At 38.5% G+C, this 27,739-nt stretch overlaps 1 protein-coding gene across 4 annotated transcripts in view; it reads right to left on the bottom strand.

The window, feature by feature from the left end:
* KIF27 (kinesin family member 27) overlaps positions 1–27,739 on the bottom strand; it is a 93,925-nt gene that overhangs the window by 21,020 nt on the left and 45,166 nt on the right. For all 4 annotated transcript variants that reach the window (XM_044265807.1, XM_044265804.1, XM_044265805.1 and 1 more), the window contains 7 exons: positions 25,863–26,032; positions 25,277–25,380; positions 23,459–23,614; positions 20,529–20,734; positions 13,527–13,724; positions 5,996–6,109; positions 2,374–2,550 (listed from right to left, as the gene is read on the bottom strand). In XM_044265807.1, the coding sequence (XP_044121742.1) occupies positions 2,374–2,550; positions 5,996–6,109; positions 13,527–13,724; positions 20,529–20,734; positions 23,459–23,614; positions 25,277–25,380; positions 25,863–26,032 (1,125 nt within the window). The remainder of the gene's footprint in view (positions 1–2,373; positions 2,551–5,995; positions 6,110–13,526; positions 13,725–20,528; positions 20,735–23,458; positions 23,615–25,276; positions 25,381–25,862; positions 26,033–27,739) is intronic.

Raw genomic sequence — 27,739 nt, 5'->3', positions numbered from 1 at the left:
CTCATCTAGTTTTCTGACCACAGCCATCCTATTTTTTTTAATTTTTTAAATTTTTAAAAAGATTTTTATTTATTCATTTGACAGACAGAGATCACAAGTAGGCAGAGAGTCAGGCAGAGAGAGAGACATGGGGGGAAGCAGGCTCCCCGCTGAGCAGAGAGCCCGATGCGGGACTCAATCCCAGGACCCTGGGATCATGACCTGAGTCGAAGGCAGAGGCTTAACCCACTGAGCCACCCAGGCGTCCCCACAGCTGTCCTCTAAGTGTAAAGTAGGAGCGCATCTATGTTTTGATTTGCATTTCCCTGATGGCTAGTGATGGCTAGTGATGGCATCCTTTCATGTTTATCAGCCACTTGAATCTCTTTTTCGAGAAATGTCTATTAGATCCTTTTTCCATTTTTAAACTCAGTTGTCTTTTTATTTTTAAGACTTCTTTATATATTCTAGATACAAGACCTTTATCAGGTACATGATTTGCAAATATGTTCTCCCATTCTGTGGGCTGTCTTTTCAACACCCACTTTCTTGATGGTGGCCTTTGCATAACAAATGTTTTTAATTATGACTAAGACCAATTTATCTAATATTTCTTTTATTGCTTGTGCTTCAGGTGTAATATCAAAGAAACCACTGCTTAACCCAAGGTCACAAAGATTTACACCTTGGTTTTCTTCTAAGAGTTTTATAGTTTTATTTTACATTTAGGTCTTTGACTTATTTTGAGTTGAAATTGTATATGGTATGAAAATATTTTTTAGTATCACACTCCTTGTCCGAAATGCATAGGATTGAATCTTGTATTTCTTGAACACTGAAAAAAGATGTAATCTATTTACATTTTGTTCAGAAAAGAACCCAGCAATGTAACAGTCTCCAATTTTTCTTCTGTTTCATTAAAACAATCTTCAAAGAATCCATTTCACTTTGCTCTGCTGGGGGTTTCATTTATTTGTATGCCTCTACCTATCTCAGTATGTTCTTGCTCCTAAATTTTACATTGTGTTGAAAGGGGAAAACTTCCTGTTTCTTTCCCTTGGATCATGAAGTAAACTTATATCAGGAAAAATATTTTCCTCCTTATTCCTTTTTATTTTTTCACTTTTATATCTTTTGTGATACATAACATATAATAAAAGTCCCAGTTTATTTTCTTCTATTTACTCACGTGGATATTTTGATTTGCTCATCTCCTTTGCTGTCGTTGACATGTTTTGAGGACTAGCTCTTAAAACTTGACACTGACAGCCAGCGTGAGCAAGCTACCTGGATACAGCACCAGCAACTAAGCTGGTTAGAGGGGCTGTCCCTACCCCTGTGTCCCACAGCCTGGTGCTAATAGCTATTGAACAGGACTGGGGAATGGAGGACGGGGAAGACGTAAGTGCAGGTCTCCATGCTTGTCTACCTGCTATACTGAGGAGGGGAGGTTGAGAACATGCCACCACCATCTCAGATCCTACTGGTCTAGACACTGGCTGAAAGGCGGATCTAACAGAGAGAGGTCACTGATTCTCTCTGTTCCATTACTCAGTGTGTCCTCGGCCTGCTGGGTAAAAAGTCCTTTTCAAGTCTGGGGCAAGACAGCTTCATTTTCAGAAGCCACTGGTGCTACTGTTGAAAATATCTACAGCTACATCCAAAAAGGCTATTGCCTGGTTCTCCTACTCCCACCACAATCATTCCTTTTGCAGAACTTGAAATTGAGGCAAACTCCTTCATAAAAATCCCTTTTTTTGGCTCATAAAACCCGAGTTCTCCAACAAAAGTTCTTATAAAGGCCCCCACCTCATTATAATTTGAAAAATGAACAAATCTTCATTATATAAAGTCTTTCTTCTAAAGGAACCCTGCAAACCCCTAACTTTGGGTAGTTAAGATCATTTTTAAGACTATTTTTCCAAATTACCAGTGTTCTCTCTACAGCATCAAACGGTACAATTTATTTCTTAAATAGAGGTTGCCAGGGGAAATGAAGAGTTATGGCTTCACGGTTATAGACTTTCTATTTGGGGTAATAAAATGTTTTGGAAATAGGGTGATGGTAGTATAACCTTGTACATGTGATTAATGCTGCTGAATCATACACTTAAAAATGGTCAAAATGGCAAATTTTATGTTACGTATATTTTACCATAATTTTTCAATGCCAAAAAAAGTTAATCATACTTGGCAGAACATGGAACATTTGATGTTAAAATTGCGATAGATTTTAGTGGTCATTAAATAAGCACTAACATGCAAAATACACTGAAAACCAGAACAGATTTTCTTGCAGTTTCAAATTTCACAGTGGTCTGCCTTACTTCTTAGGGAAAAAATCCTCCTTCACTGGCTTACAACCACAGCCAAAGAGCATAACAGAGAGAATACCTGACTTGATCTCAGTTTCTTATTTTCCAGGTGGCTCTTCTCCTGTAACAGGGCCTCCTTCTTACAAACGATGGCCTCTCGCTTCTTTAAGTCTTCTTCCAGCTGCTCCAGTTCTTGGCGTTGGCTCAGGACTTTCTCTACTTCTTCATCTAGCCATTTCTTTCGCTCATCCATTTTCTACATTAAAATTCCAAAGAAAAGTTACATCACTTGTTTTTCTTCTGCCATAAGACGTATAGGGTAATAACAGAACTTCTGATTGCCTAAAACACCCTAAATGAACATTTCTTTTTTTTTTTTTAAGATTTTATTTATTTGACAGAGAAAGATCACAAGTAGGCAGAGAGGCAGGCAGAGAGAGAGAGAGAGAGGGAAGCAGGCTCCCCGCCGAGCGGAGAGCCCGATGCGGGACTCGATCCCAGGACCCTGAGATCATGACCCGAGCCGAAGGCAGTGGCCCAACCCACTGAGCCACCCAGGCGCCCCTAAATGAACATTTCTAAACTACCTGAAACACCTTAAGTAAACACTTAAAAACTCCCAGTGAGGATAATAAAACAGTATTCCTGTCTAAACCCATCAAGAATGGCTCCAGTTAACATCTTGCTGTGTCTTATAAGGAATTAAGATGTCTTCCCCAAATATGTTCAAGTCTGGGGTTGTCTAGGCTGACAAAGAAAGGGCTGACAGTTTTCCCCATAGATATGGTCAGTTGTGAGAACATGCTGGGATCTTCTCGGTCACAGAGGAGCGCACCTTCCTCGTAACACTTAGGCTGCCAGCTGCTCTACAGTCTCTCTCCTCTTCTTGAGCTCGTTGATGGACTGCAGAGACTGTCTTTTCTGCCTCTCTAGCCCCCATGCCTGGTATACTTCCAGCCCATGACTGGCTTCAGGAAAATGTCAAATGACTGACTGAATGAATGCCTGATTCCATCAGTCAACGAAGTGAATCAATGAACCCACCCCGTGGAAGACACATATGGTGGAGCACAGGAATGCACTCTGCACGGTAGCCTGTTGACATCAAGTAGTTATAAAATAAACAGAGCTGAAAAGATTCCTAAAACAAGCATCATAGTATTCTCTTGAATCAAGGACACCCAGAAACAAAGAGAACAGAAATATGAATGGAATATGCCTGCCCAAGATGAACTCTACCAAGTGCCCATCTGCACTGCAGACATAGCAACACCAAGCTAAACAACAAATAATGGGAAAACAAATCAATACAGCACTATTTTCCAGTTCTTCTCCAGCTTAAAAATGGTGCCTAGAAATCTATATTAAAACAATGAGATACAGTTGGTTGAGTGTCTGCCTTCAGCTTAGATCATGAGTCTGCTTCTGCTTCTCCCTCTGCTCCTCCCCTCACTGGCTCACTCTTCCTCCCAAATAAATAAAATCTTTATAAAAAAGAAAAGGGTTAAAAAAAATGAGATAGTGAATACGCATAAGAAAAAGAGAGCAAAAAAAAAAAAAAAAAAAGAAAGAAAGAAAAAGAGAGCAAGATGGCCAAAGCAAAGAAGATCCAGAGCTATGTAGACCTCCATCCAGAAACTACCTAGGTTTTACAAGCGCTATCACATCCAAATAATACTGAAGCCTAAAATAGTAGCTCATTCATAAGAAACAATCATAAGAAACAGGAAGGCTATCCCAGAGCAGCTACAGAAATAATTTAGTTTTGTTATATCTGAAACACTGTATATGAGACCCTATGAAGTCTACCAATTAGATAAAATGCTCTATAAACACTCCTTGACTGTACGTGGAGTTTGAAAGATGAATAACAGGTCTTTTGTAAGGTCCATTCCAACAGGAGGGAGACCTGAAAAACTCTGATTATTGATAATAAATTCTATATACACCTAACTCCTAGGTACCGTGTCAGCAAAAATGGAGGGAGAGATTGGCTCTGCCTGGGAAATGGAAGAAATGTCAGTGCTGGCCTCACAGAGTAAGTAATATTTTAATACTGCTTTAAAAAATAGGTAGGAGTCCACGTAATACAAGTTCTTTAGGGAAACAATAATAAATGAATAGATTTTTCTGCATTTGAATAATAAAGGTTATGATTTGTATAATTCACTGTATCTTAGTAAGTTTTCTGAAAATTTCTTGATTGGTTTTTCTCTTTTTATAGCAAAGGTTCCTATCACACAGTCCCAATTTTAAATGCTTTCTTATAAAGGAGCTTCATTACAAATCAATGTCCTACTCTAAGCTCTTTGGATACTCATATGGCTTACCTTATAATCTTGTTCTTGTTTACAGTCCAATCCTAGAAAGTGGGGTTTTGTTTTGCAATATTAAAAAAAATGAAGTTTCGTTTTTATTTTATTAATATATTTAACCTACAGAGTGCAAGCTGTGGGAATCTTCTGGTTATCGTATTCATTTAAAATTTAGATCCTTAACATTTTGAAAAACAGGTCTCACTATTCTTTGCATTCCTATCTCTCCCACTCCCCAGCATACCCTGTCTGCCCAGACATATTATTACCAAGCAGCATGGAATGTCAGGGTGATAGCACCAGTAAAATAGATAACTGGAGGGGCGCCTGGGTGGCTCAGTCGGTTAAGTGTCTCATCTGCCTGTGGCTCGGGTCATGATCCGGGGGTCCTGGGATCTAGTCTCACGTCGGGCTCTCTGATCAGTGGGAAGCCTGCTTCTCCCTCTCCCTCAGTTCTCCCTCCTCTGGTGCTCACTCTCCCTCTCTCTCTCTCATAAATACATAAAATCTTTAAAAAATGAACAAATAAGTTGGAAATACATTCAGGTACTAAATCTTATTATTAAGATACATAAAATTTAAAAAAAATTTTTTCAGCATAAAGGTGACATATTAGCATTTAAGCATAATTACAGTTTTCAGTGCATTATTTTTCTTTCAGTAACATTTTTAGAATTGCCATTTTGAATTTTACATAAAACAAAGATGTTGTTTCTTTGAACTTTGAGATTAGTTTATGGTTTTCTTTCTTTTTTTCTTTTTTAAAGAGAGAGAGAGAGCTGAGGAGGGGCAGAGGGGGAGGGAGAGAGAATGAATCCCAAGCAGGCTCCCATACTCAGCACAGAGCCCAACATGGGGCTCAATCTCTTGACCCTGAAATCATGACCTGAGCGGAAATGAAGAGTCAGATGTTTAACTGACTGAGCCACCCAGGTGCCCCTGGATTTCATTTTTTAAATGTGGCATTAAAACAAAAACTTTTTAATTCATCATATATGGTACATATGTAATTTAGTTACATAGGAATAGGAGGGAGGGCTCTGATTCTTAGACATATATTGTTTCCTTGGGAATAAGCCAGGCTTTATTTGAATATCAAGACTGGTTTAGTCCCTTGGAAACAATCTAGTGAACATGGATTTCATGTTTACATTCTACAACATTCAAATAAATCCATTTCTACTGAAATAAGAACACAGCATATTTCTGGATGAGAGAGTAATTTTTTAATGAGAGACACATTTCAGAGAAATACCAGAAAATTTGTATTCAAGTGGCAAGGTCTAGTGTTTGCAGATTTTATTCAGAGTCCACCATTTTCTACTTCCATTTAGACCATCATCAGAGCAAACAGAAAACAGGAAACACTGAATAGAACAGACAAACCTGGAGCTGGTCTGTTCTTCCAAACGAACCGTTTCTCTTTTTCATCTTAAATGCATCAAGCTCCTCAGCTCTCAGTTTCAGAGCTTCTTCCTGTTCCGATTTTAACTTTAGTTCCTGCAGAGAACAGAAATTGAAAACATCTTATTGCTTTTACTACCTGGCTATCATTAAATATTTATCTAATATTTTATTAAATATTTTTGTAAAAAGAAAGAGAATGAGTAGATGAAAGGGAGCTATTTGAGAAGAAAACAATGTCAGCCCCTCACCAAAGCAAAAACCAGGAGATATTAACAAAACTAGGGGTTTTTTTCCCATGCTTTACCAATGTCACAAATCAGTGTAACAGGGATATGAGTCTGAAAATTACAAAGGTGCTTTTCTATTCTGCCTTTCTGAACTCATGTCCTTTAGTCGGGCTATCCAAGGTACCCATCTGCCATAGGGATATTAGAATTTATGACAGTAGAAATATGAAAAGAAATATTCCATTTCCGGCATTCAGAAACAGGATTTTGCAGCATGTGAACAGCCTTCCAAGATAGGTCATGGTCCTATGAAGAGTATTTTCGAAATTTCTTCCATTTCCATCCACATCTTAATAGGCCCTGGATGCTCTCCTAGGGTTTAGAGAAGATGCTACTACCCACCACTAATGCTTAGCAGGAATAAGGAAGGAGGCCAGGAACCAAAGTGTGTTGGTCCACATTACCATCTTTTACTGGTCCCTGATGGGTAAGTATAGAAATTGAAAGTGTTTAGAAACCTTTAAAACAATGGAACAGAGTAATTTTATGTCTGTTGAATATTAATAGCCATAATAACAAAAAGATGGACTTTTATTGTATTTTAATTTTTTATTTCATTTTACGACCAGTTCATGTTTTACAAAAGTACTGGGCTGTGACGAACTAATAACAACAGGAAAACTGCACCTTCTCCACAGATAATTTCAGAAGTACTGATATAAAGAAAGTAGAAGGAAACTCTATCATTTTCCAGCCTTGGGAAGGGCAGAAAGGAGAAAAGAGATGGTAATAAAGATGTGTGTCCCTGGCCTCGTGCATTTTGGCCCCGAAAGGGGGAGAATAAGGTATCACTGAGGGCAGAGGGAGAGAAGGCAGACCGCAGCGCAGAGGTCCCACACCCACGTGGGCCTGCCCGGGCTCGCTGACGGAGTGGGAAGTAGAGTCAGAAAAGACAGACTGATGATAGATTCCATGGCCTCAAGTGACATGGAACCTGAAAGCCAATGGGAGTCAGTTGTCATGGGGCCCTGACCCCAACACTGAAGATGAGGACAGGCCACTGGGCTAGGAAGCTAGACAGAAGGCCCAGCCGCCTCCATGGGGACTTACAATGCCATTAGGAGATGAAATGAAGCCGAAGTGCCTAGGAGCTCTAAATTGAAAGCGAGACCAGACTACATGTTACACCAGCTCTGGGCTTCATCATCAGGGCAAAGAAAGGCAGACAAGGGACAGCGGTCACAGTCACTCCCAGGGACCAACTGAAATTCAGTTGGTTGAAATTCCCTTCCACGCCATGCGATGCAGTGAAAGCTATATACCCAACCACCACATAAACTGCACTCTCTTCAGGGAGAGAAGCACAGGGTGGACGATGGGAGAGACTAAGAAACTGCATATTCTCATTCAAGAGAGCTGGGAATTTAAAGAAAATGGCCAAATTACCAGAACAAAGTCTGAACAGGTTGACATGTGGTTAGTTCCTGTATTTCCAGCAATTATCATGATAAGGGCTGGGCAGAACAAGAGGGGTGCAGGTATTATAGAGAACAGAGGGCTTCTATTGACTAAATAACACATTTCTACTTCGTCTGTTAATCTGCACTGTATTACAAGTGAATTTGACCCCATTATATTGACCCATTAGTTTTCTCACGCTGCCCAGGCTCTGGTCCGTAGTTATAACTTATCCCCAGTCACAGTCACAACAACTCCAAGATGTAGAAATAAAGACACCTTATGGGCACTGGGAGCAAACTGTCTGCTATGCGTCTCCCTCCACCAGTGCTTTTCAAGTAACTGCAGTAGGTCCTACCCTCTCTGCTACAAGTTGCTCTGGATATTACTGCCTTTATCTTATAATCTAATCCCTGTTGTAATACTAAAGTAGCTGTGCACTGGTTATGATGCTAGGCTTCTCACAGCTACTTAATTATGCCACTTAATCCTCACAGTCATCTGTGACAGAGACAGAGACTATCGAAAACTCCATGGTGTAGAAGGGGAAACTGGTACTTAGAGAAGTAAAAAGCTCAAGATCACACGATGGCCCACAGTTTCAGGGGTTCCCATGCCTTTTCTTTATTGTTCCTCCACAGACTTCCGGTAAGAACTGCTGCTCTAACGAGAACCTGTGCAGAAATTCTAGTATTCTCTGGAAGTGTTTTAGTCAAATGGAGAACGAACAAACAGCAATGCTAGAAAGTTAGCTCTAAACAGAGGTCTCTGAGCAAAGTTAGCTCCCGACAGAGGACTGTGAGCAGGTTTTCTATTTTTGCGTGAAGTAGTGGAAACTTCAATAGCTCTTTGGGGCAGACCGTTCCTTTTCCTGGACATTCGTTCTTACTTTAAATAGGGTCGTTTCCCTGGAATGAGAGATATGGCCAAAAGAAGCGAAACTGCCCTAGATAAAAATGTAAAAAGTTTAAGTTACAGGCATATTTGCATTTCAGCACACTATGCACTATACACTGCTTAGGGAAAAGAAAAAAAAAACACCTCTTATTTTGAGATTTAGAGACTGCTGTGTTTTGTTGGTTTAAACTATGATCTAGGAGAGAGGAGAAGCTGAGACCCAAAGATCACATGACTGACAGGCAGGCCTAATCTTCACAATGGAGGAACAACCATAACACAGAAACTAGGTTGTTGGCAGTAGTTATGAGAAACGAACAGATCCAAGATATTCAGAAACAGCATCTACAGGCCTTAGTGGTTCATGGGTTATAAGGAAGAAGACAGAGTCAAGGATGACTGTTAGTTTACCTATCTGAATGGATCGAAATGTCTGGAAAAGCACATGGAAAACTACGTATTCTTCCCTGAGGGAACAGGGAGGGGGGAATTGTGGGGAGAGATGTAAGGAAGATCATGAATTCATCTATAAGACAACCTCATGAAGAGGTCAGTGGCCAGACACAGGAATCCAGAGGTCAAAGGCAAATCCGGGATTATGGATTAAATTTGGAAGTTGTCAGAGTTGAACTGTAGCAATGGAAAAAGATGAAGTACCTAAGACAGAGTACAGAAAAGGCATAAAGCTAGAACTCTGAGGAATTCTTTTATGTGAAGGGCTGATAGTGTAGGGTGAATTAGCAAAGATAGAGAAAAACTAAGGGGAAGGACAAGGGGGAAATATTTCAAGATGGAGTGGTGAACTATGCTGGATACAGTTGAGGTTTTATAAGGACTTTAGTGACAGAGAGAGCACTAGTGAATTTCTCCAGAGCTTTGGAGTGGATGGTAGAGCCAGGAGCCAGATGCCAGACTGCAGAGGATGAGAAAATGAATGGAAGCACAAGAGCTAGAAACAGGTCCAGTCAACTTTCTAATCAACAAGTTTGGTCATTAAGGGGAGAAGAAAGAGAAAAGTATTAGGTTTAAAGAGAATAATTTTGTTTATTTTTAAAATTTTTTTATTTATTTGTTTGACGGAGAGAGAAAGAGATCACAAGTAGGCAGAAAGGCAGGCAGAGAGAGAGAGGCGGAAACAGGCTCCCTGCTGAGCAGAGAGCTTGATGTGGGGCTCGATTCCAGGACCCTGGGATCATGACCTGAGCCAAAGTCAGAGGCTTAACCCACTGAGCTACTCGGGTGCCCCTAATGAGGATAATTTTAAAATGAGAAAAATCTAAGATGTTAAGAAAGAATCTAGGAGGAAAAAAAATTGAAAATACTGGAGGAAAAAAAGAATTAAATGAGATACAAAGCACATAAGTGCTTAGAATAGTACTGACTGAAGATAAATGTTAACTACTGCTATAATAACTATTACATTATTAAGAATGAGTAGTTCAAGAAAGTTAAGATAATAATTATATTTATAATAACATCTAAAAGAATAAAATATCTGGAAATAAATTTAAGCAAGGAGGTAAAAGTCTGTGCACTGAAAATTATAAAAGATTGCTGAAAGAGATTAAAGAAGACCTAAATAAAAGACAGCCCATGCTCATGAGTAGGAAGACCTAATATTGTCATGATGTCAATACACCCTAAGAACTCTGCGGATTCAGTGCAATACATATCAAAATTCCAATGGCCTTCTTTGCAGAAATGGAAAGGCTGATCCTTTAATTCATACGGAATTGCAAGGGGTCTCAAATGATCAAAACCATCTTGAAAAAGAACAACAACAAAGTTGAAGGACTTATTTCCATTTCAAAACTAACTGCAAAGCCAATAATCAAAACAGTGTGGTTCTAGCATAGGGACAGACACACAGACAAATGGAACAGAACTGAGTTTATTTTTTTTTTAAAGATTTTATTTATTTATTTGACAGAGAGAAATCACAAGTACGCAGAGAGGCAGGCAGAGAGAGAGAGAGGGAAGCAAGCTCCCTGCTGAGCAGAGAGCCCGATGCGGGACTCGATCCCAGGACTCTGAGATCATGACCTGAGCCGAAGGCAGCGGCTTAACCCACTGAGCCACCCAGGCGCCCCCAGAACTGAGTTTAGATATAAATCCATAAGGCTATAGCCAACTGATCTTTGACAAGGGTACCAAGTCCATTCTACGGGGAAAGAATAATCTCTTTAACAGATGGCACTGGCACAACTAGATTTCCACATGTGAAAGAATGAAGTTTGACCTCAACATCAATCAACAACCTAAACATGAGCTAGAACCATAAAACTCTTAGAAGAAAACAAAGGGGTAAATCTTTGTGACTTCACATTTGGCAGTGAATCTTTAAAAGACACCAAAAGCACAGACAACCAAAGAAAAAATAGATAAATCATAACAATCTTGCTCCATCAAAGAATATTATCAAGAAACTTTAAAGGGACACTTGGGTGACTAAGTTGATTAAGCATCTGACTCTTGATTTTGGCTCATATCATGATTTCACGGTTGTGAGATCGAGCCCTCTGTCAGTTTCCATACTGGGAGCGGAGCCTGCTTAAGATTCTCTTGGGGCACCTGGGTGGCTCAGTCGGTTAAGTATCTAACTCTTGATTTCGGCTCAGGTCATGGTATCAGGGTGTGAGATTGAGCCCCACGTCAGGCGCTACACTGATCCGAGACTGTGCTTGAAGATTTCCTCTCTCCCTCTCCTTCTGCACCCCTCCACTCAAATGCTCACTCTTTCTAAAGCAAATAAATTATTTAAAAAAAAAAAAAGATTCTTTCTCCCTCTCTTTCTGCCCATAAACCCCCCTAAAAAAAAAAAAGTTTAAAGACAACCTACAGAAATGGGAAAAATACATGGAAGTAATGTATATGAGAGTTTAATGTCTGGAGTACATAAAGAATACCTATGAGTTAATAAAAAAAGATAATCCATTTGAAAAGCAGACAAAGAACTTGAAAGACATTTCTCCATAGAAGATATTCAAATGGCCTATAATGATGTTCAACATCATTAGTCATTAGGGAAATGCAAATCAGAACCACGATGAGATACCACTTCACACATGCTTGGATGACTGTAATGGAAAGAAAATAATGTGTGTTGGCAAAAATATAGAGAAATTAAAACCCTCATACATTGTTGGTCGGAATGTAAAATGGTTCTGTTCTCTACCAAAAACAGTTGGTGATTCCTGAAAAAATGAAACATAGAATTATATGTCCCAGAGATTCCATTCCTAGGACTTGAATAGTTAACCTGTAGGCCAATTTTTACCACTATATTACTTATAGTAACCAAAAGTTGGAAGCAACCTGCGTGTCTACCAACAGATGAACGGATGGACCAAATGTGGTCTAGACACACAACGGAATATTACTTGGCCACAAAAAATAATGAAATTCTGATACAACACGGATGAACACTGAAATGTTATATGAAGTGAAAGAAGCCAGACACAGGATAAATATTTTAAGATTCCACTTTTTGAAATAGCTAGAATAGGCAAATTCGGAGGACAGAATTAGATTAGAAGTTACCAGAGGCTGGAGGGGAAGGGGGAGTTGGGAAATTACTGCTTAACGTTTTGTTTTGAGTGTCTGTTTTGAGTGATGAAAAAGTTTTGAAGATAGCTAGTGGTCTCAGTTGTCCAACACTGTAAATGTAATCAATGTCATGGAACTGTACATTTAAACTTGATTAAAATGGAAAATTTTATGTTTATTTTACCAAAATTTACAAAAGTAATGTAATATGCCCAAACCCACTAACCTGTATATTTTATGTGAGTGAACTGTATGGCATAGGAAGGATATCTCAATACAGCTGTTAAAAAAAAGAATCAGTAACTAGGCTTAAATGTTATTTAACCTTTTGTTGCATCACTAAATTGTGTGTGTGTGGTTTTTTTTAAGGTCTAAGAACAGATTATATTCCAAAGTTAAAAATCTTGAAATCAGGGCGCCTGGGTGGCTCAGTGGGTTAAGCCACTGCCTTCGGCTCAGGTCATGATCTCAGGGTCCTGGGATCGAGTCCCGCATCGGGCTCTCTGCTCAGCAGGGAGCCTGCTTCCCTCTCTCTCTCTCTCTCTGCCTGCCTCTCCGACTACTTGTGATTTCTCTCTGTCAAATAAATAAATAAAATCTTTAAAAAAAAAAAAAAATCTTGAAATCAATTATGTCCCAAGGCTTTAGTTCAGCTTAACATTTCAACAGAAAAGAGCCTGGAAGCTACTGCCAGGTAAGTGTTTGTTATTGCTGTTGTCCATTATAATGTTGACCATTATCCTCGTCCTCTTTTCAAAAGAGCCCTGTGAGGTAGGCATGATTAAGGCCATTTTCGAGGACAATAAACAGACTCAGAGAGGGTAAGCGATTTTCTCAGTAAATGATCTGAGGAGGCTGGGATCTGAACCCATGGTAGTCTGGCCCCAGAGCCCAGGCAGATGACCTTAGTTCCTCCCCAGACTAATCCATTCTACAGAACTGCTGGTCAGAGAGGTCTGATCATTCTTCTGCTCATTAGGAATGAAATGGTACCATTTTTACCTCGTGTTTTTCCCCACGCTGTCACATGGACAGTCCATGTCGAAACACTTTGGAAATGGGAAATCCTACCAAATGTTAGATATTTTTTTCGAAAGTCAGCTTTATATGTTTTTGACAGTCTCAAGTAAAGATCCTTGTTAGAGAAACCGTCATCACTGTACCTTCTTTTATGAAGTCAAAGCCTTCAAGACAGTACTCAGAATTCAATAAATAGGTTTTACTATGTAGATGAACAAAGTTTTAAGTGAATGAGGACAGCAGCTGAGGTCAGGCCAAGGTGAGATCCCTCAGAAGCCAAGTAAATTGAGACCTTGGCTTCGTCAGCCCTGAGCCATTTAACATTTCCTATTAGGCTTAGCAGGAAAGTATGACAGTATTACTTTGATTTTTTGTTGATCCCGCTTGATATCTGCATCCAGTTGCTTCCTTTTCTCATTTTCTTCTCTAAGTCTTTTTTGCAGCTGTACCTTTTGATGTTTCATGTGATCTACATTCTGCTCTAGTTCAGTAGCACGTTTCTCATTTTGGATCGACAGTGATGCCAATTTCTTACTGTTTTGTTGCTTCTTCTGTAAGACCTGCGGATCATATGGAATATTTCAAAATGAAAAATTGCATCAAACCTCCAGTAAACTTAAACTTTTCATTCTATGACAAAGGTAAGCATTTTGCCTAGATTTTCATTATTTCTGACAGGCTCTTAATTGTTTCCTACAGGTCTACTTTGACAATAGGGCCACCACCATAATCTTCACCAGATTTCATGAATGATGAGCCTCCCTGATACTTATCAGCCAAACAGAACAAAACTGGTATCTTTGCTTTCTTATTGTTTTTTAAAAAATGATAAAAATTAAAATATAAAACTGTACTTCTATTTTAAAAGACTTATCTCAGACCTCAAATCTACTGTTCTGTTTCCCAACACCAAATTACCAATTTCTTAATTATTCTTCCAGAAATAATTAATATGCATGCAAATAACTTCATATATATTCTAAATAGACTATTTTTTCCATCTCACTTTTTCTCTATTCATCTTAGAGATCTTTTCGCAGAAATTTGTTCCATGTGATTGCAAAGTAGTCCACTGGGCTCCTCTTTTTTATCCAGCTATAGCCTAAATAATTAATCCCTGAGTTAAGATAATCAGAACTGATACCATTTGCCTTACAGTGACTGTTACAATTACCATTTTAACTCTCTTAAAGCTTCTCCTCATCTTGCTAAAATTATTGAGTAGCATAAAATCTGTGTGAATGTTTGCAGAGTTTATACTACTAATAGAAAATATCAGTATTCCAATTTAATCCTCATCAAACAAACATATATTTTAAACCTGTACTATGTGCTTTAACATTGCACTAAGTACCTCTCATATGACATAAAAAGGGTGAAATCATTTGTAAATTATGCAGACTACAGTTATTTCCCTTATCTTCACAATAAATTGTTGGCAAAAACAGCTTTTGTTTTCATTTAACTAGGCATTCACAGAGGCTTTGTCGCTTAGAGCAGCACCAGTACTGGTCACAGACTGTTCTCAGCTTGCATACTGTTGGGTTCACCTGACATTGTCTGCATCGAGACCTTTTTGATACAGGGAGATGTGCCCCTCTGTGCCTTTCTCTCATCATAGATGGATAATGAATGATCCGCAGGTGACTTTGAGCACCACTAGCCTGAAGGCCACAGGACTCTGTAGTTTCCCATCCCTAGATTTGGACACTGGCTTTGCAACTTACTTTTGATAGTAACTGCAATACTGGAGTAAAAATACTAATACTGGCATTTTAGTGTCTTTCCACGTAAACTGGAGATACCAGTAGAAGCACTGATAATCTTAAGAGTGAGATAGATTGCCATTGTCTTTTGCACTGATTCTGCACATGCTCAAAAGTGCACCTTACTGGCAGCTTTAAAGCATTAACACACTACATAACTCTCTGCATATATGTAGACATAAAGAATACAGATTTTAGATTTTTTAAATAAAAGAATTTAAGTTTTCAAAACTTAAAAAAAACTGCATTGTACCAATAAAAACACTAGTATTTCAACATTGTAAAATGACATGAGATGTTAGAGTACTGAAAAGTATTAGTCACTTCAATTATGTGACTCTGAATGAGTTACTTTACCTTTCTAAACCTTAGTTTTCTCCTTTGTAAAACATAGTAAAAATACTCTCTAAAGGGTTAAATAATGATTAAATAATACATATGAAACATCTGGTATGTAGATGCTTAACTGGTAACTACCATCCTCCTCCCCAGCCCTGCCACCATCCACATCCCCGCTGGGTGTGCATGAATAGGTCAAAGGCACAGCCATTTCTAAAACTATACGGGAATCCTGTGTGAGTCCCATGCTGTGTGGAATGTTTCTTTTGAGCTTAATTCTGTTCTGTGTCTTCTTTCCTTTCCTTATCAATCCCCTTAGCAGAAAAGGATATGCAACAAAAAACACAGTAAACAAAAAACCATGATAATTCTCAAACCCTAATAGTAAGCTTTTATTTAATCTTTTAATTAATCATTGTAGCTGTGTTAAATATAGAACATATAAAAAATAACTTTTGCTAATTCAGGTCTTCCTCAAAGCAAGAAAATTCTCAAATATACAACCTAAACTTACCTAAAGGATCTGGGAAGAGAAGAGCAAATAAAGCCTAAAACCAGCAGAAGAAGGGAAATAATAAAGATAAGAGAAGAAATAAGATACAGAAATTAAAAAAAAAAAAAGTAGATCAAAGAAACTTGTTGCGGGGGGCACCTGGGTGGCTCAGTGGGTTAAAGCCTCTACCTTCGGCTCCAGGGTCCCAGGATTGAGCCTTGCATCTGGCTCTCTGCTCAGCAGGGAGCCTGCTTCCTCCTCTCTGTCTGCCTCTCTGCCTACTTGTGATCTCTGTCTGTCAAATAAATAAAAACAAAATCTTTTAAAAAAAAAGAAAGAAAGAAACTTGGAACTGGTACTTTGAAAGAATTTAACAAAGTTGATAAACCCCTAGCCAGACTTATCAAAAGGAAAAGAGAAAGGACCCAAATAAATAAAATCACAAATGAAAGGAGAGATCACAACCAAGACTACAGAAATATAAACAATTAAAAGAGAATATTATGAACACTTATATGCCCCCAAATTGGGCAATATGGAAGAAATAGATAAATTCCTAGAAACGTATAAATTATCAAAACTGAAACAGGTAGAAATAGAAAACTTGGACAGACCCATAACCAGCAAAGAATTTGAATCAGGAATGAAAAATCTCCCAACAAATGAGTCCAGGACCAGAGGGCTTCCCAGGGGAATTCTACCAAACATTTAAAGAAGAATTAATACCTATTCTTCTGAAACTGTCCCAAAAGATTGAAATGGAAGGAGAATTTCCAAACTCATTCTGTGAGGCCAGCATTACCTCGATCCCCAAACCAGACAGAGATCCCGCTCGAAAGAATTACAGATCAACATCCCTGATGAACATGGGTGCAAAAATTCTCAACAAGATACTAGCAAATTGTATACAACAATACATTAAAAAAATTATTCAGCACGATCAAGTGGAATTTATTCCTGGACTGCAGGGGTGGTTCAATATCTGCAAATCAATCAATCAATCAGTGTGATATACCACATTAATAAAAGGATAAGAACCACACAATCCTTTCAATAGATGCAGAAAAAACATGTGACAAAGCATAGCACCTTTTTTTGATAAAAACCCTCAACAAAGTAGGCATAGAAAGAACATACCTCAACAACATAAAGGCCATACACAAAAGTCCCGCAGCTAATATCCTCCTCAATGGGGAAAAACTTAGAGCTTTCCCCTTGAGGTCAGAAACACAAGAGAGATGTCCACTCTCACCACTGCTGTTCAACACAGTACTGGAAGTCCTAGCCTCGGCAGACAACAAAAAGAAATAAAGGGCATTCAAATTGGCAAGGAAGAAGTCAAACTTTCACTCTTCCAGATGACATGATGCTCTATGTAGAAAACTCAAAAGACTCTACCAAAAAATTGCTCGATCTGAAACGTGAATTCAGCAAAGCTGCAGGATATAAAATCAACATATAGAAATTTGTTGCATTTCTATACACCAATAATGAAGCAGAAAGAGAAATCAAGGAATTGATTCAATTTACAATTCCACCAAAAAACATTAGATACCTAGGAATAAACCTAACCAAAGAGGTAAAAGAAAGGAAAGTTTTCCTTCAGAAACCTAAACAACACTTATGAAATTGAAGAAGACACAAACAAGTGGAAAAACATTTCATGCTCATGGATGAGAAGAGCAAATATTGCTCAAATGTCTATACTACCCAAAGCAATCTAAACATTCAATACAATGCCTCTCAAAATACCACAAGCATTTTTCACACAGCTAGAACAAACAGTCCTAAAATTTGTATGGAACCAGAAAAGACCCTAAATAGCCAAAGCAATGTGGAAAAAGAAAAGCAAAGCAGGAGGCATCATGATTTCCGGACTTCAAGCTCTGTTACAAAGCTGTCATCATCAAGACAGCATGGTACTGGCACAAAAACAGACACAGAGACCAATGGAACAGAATAGAGAGCCCAGAGATGGACCCACAACTGTATGGCCAATTAATCTTTGACAAAGCAGGAAAGAATACTCATTGACAAAAAGAGAGTCCCTTCAATAAATGGTGTTGGGAAAACTAGACAACAACATGTAGAGGAATGAAACTGGACCACTTTCTTATGCCATACACAAAAATAAATTCAAAATAGATGAAAAACCTAAATGTGAGACAGGGAACCAACATAATCCTAGAGGAGAACACAAGAGAAACGAAAGCAAAAAAGAACTACTGGGACTTCATCATGATAAAAACTTCTGCACAGCAAAGGCAACAGTCAACAAAACCAAAAGACAGCCAACAGAATGGGAGAAGATATTTGCAAATGACCTATCTGATAAAGAGTTAGTATCCTTTCTAACAGAACTTAGTTAGCATCCTTTCTAATAAAATCTATACAGAACTTACCAAATTCAATACCCCCAAAATAAATAATTCGATTAAGAAATGGGTAGAAGACATGAACAAACATTTTCCCAAGAAAGACATCCAGATGGCTAACAGACACATGAAAAGACACTCAATGCTGTGAAGTGTGTAAACCTGGCAATTCACAGACCTGTACCCCTGGGGCTAAAAATACATTATACGTTTATTTAAAAAAAAAAAACTATCCAAAAAAAAATAAAATAAAATAAAACCACTAAACATCACTTGGCATCAAGGAAATACAAATCAAAACCACGATGAGGTACCACCTCACACCTGTCAGAATGGCTAAAATTCACACAGGAAACAGATGTGGCTGGGATACAGAGAAAGGGGAACCCTCTTACTGTTGTGGGAATGCAAGCTTGTATAGTCACTCTTGAAAACAGTATGGAGGTTCCTCAAAGTTAAAATTAGAACTACCCTACAACCCAGCAACTGCACTACTAGGTATTTACCTAAAGGCTACAAAAATACAGATTCAAGGGGCACATGCACTCTGATGTTTATAGCAGCATTATCAACAAGAGCCAAACTATGGAAAGAGCCTAACTGTCCATCCACTGATGAATGGATAATGAAGATGTGAGAGATATATGTATATAAAACAAAATATGACTCAGTCATCAAAAAAAATGCAATCTTCCCATTGCAACAATGTGGATGAAACTAGAGGGTATTATGCTAAGCGAAATAAATCCGTTAGAAAAAGACAAATACCATATGGTTTCACTCATATGTTAAATTTAAGAAACAAAACAGATGATCATACGGGAAGGGAAGGAAAAATAAAATAAGATAAGGAGAGAGAGAGGCAAACCCTAAGAGACTCTGAACTAGAGAGAACAAACTAAGGGTTGGTGGAGAGGTGGGGGGTGGAGGGGAAGGGCTAAATGGGTGTTGGGTATTAAGGAGGGCACTCGTCCTGTGAGCCCTGGGTGCTATAAGTGATGAATTACTAAATTCTACTCCTGAAAGCAATACAATTCTATATGTTAACTAACTTGAATTTAAATAAAAACTTGGGGATAAAATCTTTGCTAAATCCACAAATAAGGCTTAAACCACAGGTGTGTATATATGACTAACAACCTCCTTAGAAAAACAATCATTTTGATTAATACTGAGAATAAAAATTATAATCAGAACTAAAGTTTGAAAACTATGAAATTATTAGTAAAATTTCATAACAAACACAAAGGAAAGATCTTAATTTTTTGGTTCTACTAATGTTCTGTTAACATGAGCAAGTGGAATTTATTCCTGGGCTGCAATGAGCACTTTGTTAGACACTAGTTAGACACTACTATGAGCACTTTGTTAGACACTGTAGTCCCAATTTTAAGGACTGAAAAGTGAAAAAGAACTGATCCCAAGACTCTCTGAGGTGAAGTGCTAAACGAAAACATGTATTCCTGAAATAAGTATTATGAAGGAAAGTAGGACAGGCGACACATACCACTACCATGTCCTTCTCTAAGCAGTTCATATATTAAGTCCTACTATGCTAGCTCTGTGTTGACGGGCTACTTAGGTAAAAAAAAAAAAAAAAAATGGTGGGGAAGGGCCAGATGTTTGAGGTGGAACTTGGTGTTTGGTCTGCTCATGTGCAGTGGACACTGACCTTGCTGAGAGAAAATAATTGTGGCACAGTTCCAAAAATAAACTGATCATGTTCTGAACAGGTGAACTACAATTCCACTCTCCCCACAGTGGAAACAACAGGAAAGTAATAGATCATGAATGAAAAAAATGGAGATAGCATTCTAGCAAATTCATTAGAATCGGACTGACAAAGCACTCGGATCATCCCCCAAACCATTTGAAAATGGCTTCATTATACACAAAAATCTCCCTGTAATGGAGTGTTCCTCATAGAATGACATTTTTAATGGTAGCTATTTCTGAGGTCATAGCTAAATCCAGCGCTAGGAAATCAAGAATGAGATGTCAGTTACGAACCTTTCCTAAAGCAATCAGTGACAGCTTCAGAAAACGGTCTGAAATAATAGCATTTGCTAAGTGTGTGCACAAAATGCCCTATGCCTACCAGATGTTCTCTATGTATGATTAAATCATCAATCTTTTATCCCTCAGAAAAGAACACAGTTCTGTGGTTATCTTTCTCGCACCATTGGTTTTTGATAAAAACTTTAATATACTTCTCGAATGAAGAATATAGGTCCCAGATTGAAAGGAGGCAAACTTGCCAGCATACCAGGAAAGAAGAGCTGCCATCCCATTTCTCTTGCTGGTGAAAACCGAATCCTACTTCTTTCCTAACCAGCTACAAAAGCAGTAAGCCTTAAGTAAGTTTGCACACAATTACATTTTGAAAATTACCTGGACTCTTAGCTTTGCGGCATCCATCTTTTTTCGGAACTCCTTCTGTAATTTTACCTTCAAAGCAACATCAGAAAGATCTTTGTTTTCTAGCTCTTGCAGCTGCTTCTCTGTTTCAGTTAATTCCACCTTCGCCCGTTCTGCTTCGTGTTCAAGTTTTGTTACTTTCAGGGAATACTGTTTGCTTACCGACTTGGCATCGTTACCTTCACCACAGTAATAATAGTAACAACAATTATAAATTACGTTTAAAAAAATAAACGAAGTAAAATATCAAAACCTCAAAAATGCTCTATTCTTCAAAATCTGGTTGGGCGTGTCGCTCTTTCAGACCCAGCAGCATGAGCCCAGCTGTCCTCGCTCATCCCCATCAAATACAACTTGCCACCTGGGCTCTTAATAATCCGCTGCTTACTGACTGTTCGCACCTAGAGCCAGGCCAGCCTCTCACAGGCTCATCTCTGAGTGTTTCTGATTTTCTGAATTTGGGGTATTAGCTTTGCTGGCATCAGACTCCAGGTAAGAAAAATACTTGGGGTGATTCTTTGGCTTTTTGCTTACTACAATTTGGCTTCTCGGTACCTGTAATCTTGTTTTCTCTACTATGAAAAATTCCCAACATAGCAAAAGTAAAAAAAATAATCTAATGAACCCCCATCACTGAGATTCGAGAGTTCACAAGATTTTGCCATAGTTGGCTTCATCTATGCCTGTCTTCCCTTAATTTGCTGAAGAACTATAAAACAATCAGATGTCCTGTCATGGCAACCTATAATACTGCAATAAACATCTATTCCAAATATGGACATAGCCAAAAATTCTGTCACACCTCACAACATTAATCCCTACCTGACCCTATTCAGACTTGCCCAATTGTCTCAAAATGTCTTTTACAATTGGTTTATTGTAATCACCATCCAAAAAAGCCCTAGAATACATTGATTTTGTCTCTTACAAATCTTTCATTCATCCCCTCTTCTTCCATTCGGTTGAACTTGTCAAAGATGAATTTTTTCAATCATTTTCTAGTATTTGGAGCATAGAGAAAAACAGAAATACAAATATTTCTGTATCTCTTTTCATCCTAAACTCAGCTACTGACCCTAAAAACTTGGTTTTGATTTGTTCTGAACAGCCAACTTATCCCTGAACTAAACTAGCAAACTCATGGCAATGGAAGAGTCCAAAGCTTGTGGGATGAATTATCCCCAGGGGAAGTGTGTTCCAATGCTGTACTGAAAAATCTCCATTTTTTAATAAAAAGCAATGACGGAACTCAATGTACTGTGAGTTGTCTTCTGGCTCTAGAACTCTCTGGTTATATCTAACTTTAAAATACACATGGCTACTATATTTGAATGAATTTAAGACCCCTTATATTGTTCAACACACCAGTACTTTGTGAGTCACTAGGAAGAAAGGGAGAGTGCCATTTACACCAGGTACATGACAAAATGCCCGGATGCCACGCAGAGTAAGGTGCATCCTGAATTCAAATATATGAAAATGTAAAAGAAATGATGAGAAATGATGAAATACAGGGTGGTCATCACTTATTGTTGGCTGAGATCACTGCTCTTTGGGGGAAGACACGGTGACCCTTTCGTGAGTCACCATCTCTAAGGAAAGCTCCAAACTGCCCTTGGTTCAAATGAGTAAGAAGAGGAGCCTCTCTGTGCAAGTTCAAGTATCAAGTAGTACCTTAAGGCAACCAGGATGAGTACCCCGGGGCTACAAAAGTGTGCTTGTTTAGGGAGAGATCCCACAGCGGCCTCACCTATCAAAAAGAAAATCGTTTGTTCCAGAAGGGCACGTAGCCTTAACTTCCACAGGCTGTACCCTGGTGGAGAAGCTATTTACACTCCTAAATCAGTTCCTCATCGCTCCTGAGAGAGATTTACTGGCATTGATCCTGCCTGTGAAGGAGGAGCGTGGTCAAGCTCGGTTAAACATCTGGGACACCAGGAGCTAGAATGATGCACACAGAGCACATTCGTCACCAGGACTGAGGAAGGGAAATGCGTTGGGACAGTGGTTAGGGAGAGGAGGGTGAGAAAAGAGGCCAGCCAGCCAGAAAACAAGCTTGCCAGAAAGAGGAAGGAAGTGGGAAGGCAGATTGCCCCTTGCTGGCAGAGGAGCTGGGAGCCACCATCATTCATGTAATCTGAGCATGATTATAGCCTCGGGCTTAAAGGAAAAAAAGGTAACATTTCCTTCAGTTCCCTTAAATGTGACCCATGTTTCACTGAAGCTGAAAAAAGAAATGCTGTGGTTTATTATCCTTTCACTTCCTTACTGAATTTCAAAGTAGTCAAAGCTCACCCTTTGAGTCTATTAGGGGCAAAAACCCCAAAAGACTGAGACATGATTTTCAAGACCAGCCTAATGATGTAGCTAAAGGGTGAGGAGAGGATGCAATACATACACCCAAGCAGGCAGAAGCTGAAACTAAGGGGAAGAGCTAAAAGCTCCGCTCACTAAGAGAATAGCTCTCAAGGATAAATCCTTACATCTTCAGGGAAATTAAAATGATCTACATTTGAAATGTTAATTAATGTTGAAAACAAACTATCCAAAAGAATAAAGACTAGTAATTAATATTAAAGTGAGTTAGAAAAATAGCTGACATATTCCTAGATACCTAGTATAATGTTTCTTAAAAAGTGGCAAAAAACCATTAAGTACCCCTGGAGTTTCAGCATAACGCAGAGTTCCCAGTGGTAGAACCATTCATAGCTGAAATCCCAGTGGAACAATGTTCTTCTGAGAACTAACGTCCACCTATTGGCTATGAAACATACCTTGTTATGCCAAGTTCCAAGCTACAGTGGACAGAGCTCAGGGTAAAAAACTAAAATAAGTGTTACAACATCAGAAGCAATTTTAGAAGATTTTCTTTCCATATAAGCTTGTTCACAGGACAGTATTACCTGTTTTTATTAATTCTTTAATTAGATCTTCCTTCATCTTGATGTTAATTGTAAGTTCTCTCATTTTTTGTTTAGCTTCAGTAAGTATGAGTTCTGAATTCCTTAATTTTTGCAAATTCATATCTTGACTCTCCTGAAGACATTCAATCTTTAAATCTTTAAAGAAAAAGAAGCAAAACTGAGAAAACTATAAGCTCATAAACTATTCAATAGCAGTGGAGTTAAATAAGAGAAGCAGACAGAGAAACAGTCTAGAGGTAGCATAGGAAGAGACAAACAGGGAAAGAAAGGAAAAAAAACACATGGTAATTGGGACTTTAATATTCTAGCTTATGGTGAGCTTCAGTCATATCCTGTGGGTCCTAATACATAATATTTCATTGCCCTTAGATACGTGATTTACAAGTTTCTTTAATCTGAGTTATTTTTTAAAAAGGTGTAAGATCGGGGCACCTGGATGGCTCAGTTAAGCGACTGCCTTCGGCTCAGGTCATGATCCTGGAGTCACAGGATCGAGTTCTGCATCGGGCTCCCTGCTCAGCAGGGAGTCTGCTTCTCCCTCTGACCTTCTCCCTCTCACGTTCTCGCTCTCTCTCATTCTCTCTCTCACATAAATAAATAAAATCTTAAAAAAAAAAAAAAGGTATAAGATCTCCAGGGTGGGTAGAGGGTTGAAATTTTTTCCCATTAACTTCTAGTTTTATTGTAATTGGAGAATGCGGTCTACACCAGACTACTCAAAGCACAGTCCAGCACTGTGGCTACTGGAATGTAAGTCAACTATGTCACTGTTTTAATTCAGCTAACTTCTTTTCTTTCTTTCTTTCTTTTTTTTTTTTTTCCCACAGCAAGACTTCCTCAGTTAAGAAGCTAGTGCACTAATTTAAATTCTGGAATAAATTTCTTACCTGATTGTAAACCAGTACTGAACTGGTGAAGAATGACTACTTGAGTAGGCACTATTTAAACATTTGTAGCACTATCTACATATACATTTTAAAATGTTTGTGATATAATCATTTTTGTTAATATTACATACATAAGCTCTCAAAGTTAAGAGACTCTATTTTCATAGTGTAGGACTTATCTATTATATAATTGATATTCCCTATGCTCTTTCTTTTCATGTTTTGACCACTCACAGGCCAAGAGAAATGAGTTAAAAATCACCATAAGTTTTGGCAACACAAACGTTTTGATGCTCATCAGTTGTATACTAGAACATTCTGAGCACTCAGCAGACTAATTTGGCTCTAAGGTTGCACGCATCACTATCAATAGGCAGGTGCACCACTGAAGCAGTAGACAACTAGTACATTACTTTCTCTTTTTAAAGATTTTATTTGAGAGAGAGAGAACAAGCAGGGGGTGGGGCAGAGGGACATGCAGACTCCCCACCAAGCAGGGAGCCCAATGTGGGCTGATCCCAGGACACTGGGATCATGACCTGAGCCAAAGGCAGACACTTAACCCACTGAGCCACCCAGGCGCCCTAGTAAATTACTTAAACTGTATTTTAAAGTAGTCCAGAGTACAATGCAAATATCAACTCAAGTTTGGATATAAGTTCCCCATTCTGAGACATTTAGCCTATAACTCTAGTCAGAATTGATTTTGGGGAAAATTTTTTTATTAAGCAGTACAGAGTGAAAAATTAGAGATAGAACAGAGAACATAAAGGAAGTTCCACCAACCAGGAAAGCACACTTACCAAGTTCCCATCTTTGAGAACTCCTAGATATTTCTTATATTGATGACTAAAGAAAAAGAGAAGTGTTGTAAACATTAAATCTAAATAACTTGAGAAAGTCTGTGTACCTTCATTCCCCAAACTTGACTTTTGTGTTTGATCCTGAATGTCATTCGATTCAACAAGAGAACAAACAGAGTCTGGCTTTTGAATCCATGAGCGACTTCTACATCTAAAAAAAAAAAAAAAAAAAAAATCAGGATCAAAGGTAACTTGTTTGTTAGTGTCTTCTCATCTGCCCTCAAACTGGTTTCCCCAAAACTGACAGTAATATTTAAAAATTATTAATTATATAAACAGAATTTTACTAATATTCCTCAAAACAAAAGACTATCTCCCCCAAGCTGAACTCAGTGGGAAACGTATTATGTTTGTTGCCACCGTGGCAGCAAAATCAAGAAATCCAAAAATATTCTCTCTGAAAATTAAAATCCAACAACTATAAAAGACCTACATGCAAAATTATTTTTCAATTTTAAGACGGATAACTTGTGTTCAAACACTGGTTTCATAACACATTAGCAGACAACACATTTAGCAAAAACTACCTACTCTTATATTAAATGGTAAAGTTACATGTTAATGAAAAAAAGACCTACACCTATATTGATTGCATCATACGTTTATTAAATTAGTCGATTTTTTTTAACATACCTAATTTCAGATTTCTCTTGGCCTTCGGATCCTTCATCATCACTGTTGTCAGAAAACTGGCAGTGGAGGACTTCATCTTGTTCTTCTAAATGACCCAGCAGCATCTGACTTCGTGTTCGAAATCCGGCAACTACTCGATCCAGAGAGTACACAGAAGGGCTTGTGTAGACCTTACAAGTACCCCAGCCAATAAAAAAAGGGATTTTTAAAAAATGTTTATTTTTCTCCTATCACTCAAGATGTTTTTAAAGAGGTTTTTAGATACGCTTAAAATGGCCAATTACTGAAAATATACAAAAGTCAAAATAAATTTCACAGTACCGTTGTGCCCCAGGGACACATACATCTTTTAGAATCTACACAGCTCTTCCTTCTAGAAAGCTCCCTATCGATTCAAAAATGAAACCAAAGAGAGGCAGGACTGAAAACATCACAGCTCTTAAACACAGCACAGGCACTCCCCAACCATGTGAAAGCCATATCCAGTGTGATAAGAGGCAATGACACGTTGTGTACTACGCTGCAGGAAATCCAAATGGATTTACTCACACTTTACATGTGGTGGTGAGGAATAGCCGACTTAATGCTCTAAGGACACAGTTAACATGTATCATGGATAAATAGATTTTCATGGCCCAGCCTGGGAAATATCTATATTATAACATGCTTCTACTAGTAATGCACCTTAAGCTCTCAAAAAATGACCTTGGAGGGGCACCTGAGTGGTGTGGTCAGTTAAGCATCTGATTCTTTTTTTTTTCCTTCTTTTTTAAGATTTTATTTATTTATTCGACAGACAGAGATCACAAGCAGGCAGAGAAACAGGCAGAGAGAGAGAGAGGAGGAAGCAGGCTCCCTGCTGAGCAGAGAGCCCGACTCGGGGCTCCATCCCAGGACCCTGGGATCATGACCTGAGCTGTAGGCAGAGGCTTTAACCCACTGAGCCACCCAGGTGCCCCAGCATCTGACTCTTGATATTGGCTCAGGTCATGATCTTAGGGCTGTGGGATCAAGCCTTACATCAGGCTCTGCGCTCAGCAGGGAGTCTGCTGGAGATTCTTTCTCTCCCTCTGCCCCCACCCCATGCTTGTTCACATACTTGTCCCCCCAAAATAATAAATAAATCTTTTTTAAAATGACCTTGGAAAACAACAACAAGATTTAGAAACTGCCTTTATTCGTTTATTCTAGTTTAAGTCACCAGATATTTCCTTTTTCACCACCTTTTTGTAACCAGACCTCAGAGTTTTTCTCAAAAAAGCCAAATGAAATATTAGAGGAAACATTCGATTTATTACCAGAAATAATTATAAGCTAGTAAAATTTTAACATAGAGTGGAATATGTATAACACAGATTCAAGTGATTTAAGTCTCTTACATAATCCCTCCCAGAAAAGCCTTCCTAATGCTAAAGATTCCTTGATATCTGACTTTTGTAGCTCTGCTGTTGGCCACCTAATAAGACCGACAGATGGTCATCTGTCATACTGGTACCATGATGGATGCTGAATAAAGTTTCTAGGTGGATTTCCCATCCTGGCGTGTGAGGGAGTAGGGAAGGTAATTACTTACAGAAGAACCAACTCAGAAGTATTTATTTAACAAGCACAGGTTCATTTTGACCCCACAACAAACAGGCATAGGGGTTTCTCTTTGTCACAGGAATAGGAATTAATTTCAGGAGCAAATAAAATCTTTTATTCAGAGTCAAATTTTGTTCTCTAGAATTCTAACTTGCTTTTAAAATTTCTGTCTACAAAGAAAACCAAATGATCCAGCTTTATAATGAAGACCAAATAAATTCCACAATAATTAACGATATTTAGCAAATTAATTCCTTAACAGTCATCCCACCCAAGACAAGGTGTTCTTTGCC

This window comes from Neovison vison, chromosome 9 (genome assembly GCF_020171115.1).
Source record: "Neovison vison isolate M4711 chromosome 9, ASM_NN_V1, whole genome shotgun sequence".
NCBI classification, from domain to species: domain Eukaryota; kingdom Metazoa; phylum Chordata; class Mammalia; order Carnivora; family Mustelidae; genus Neogale; species Neogale vison.
This window is presented reverse-complemented; position numbering and strand designations above follow the sequence as displayed.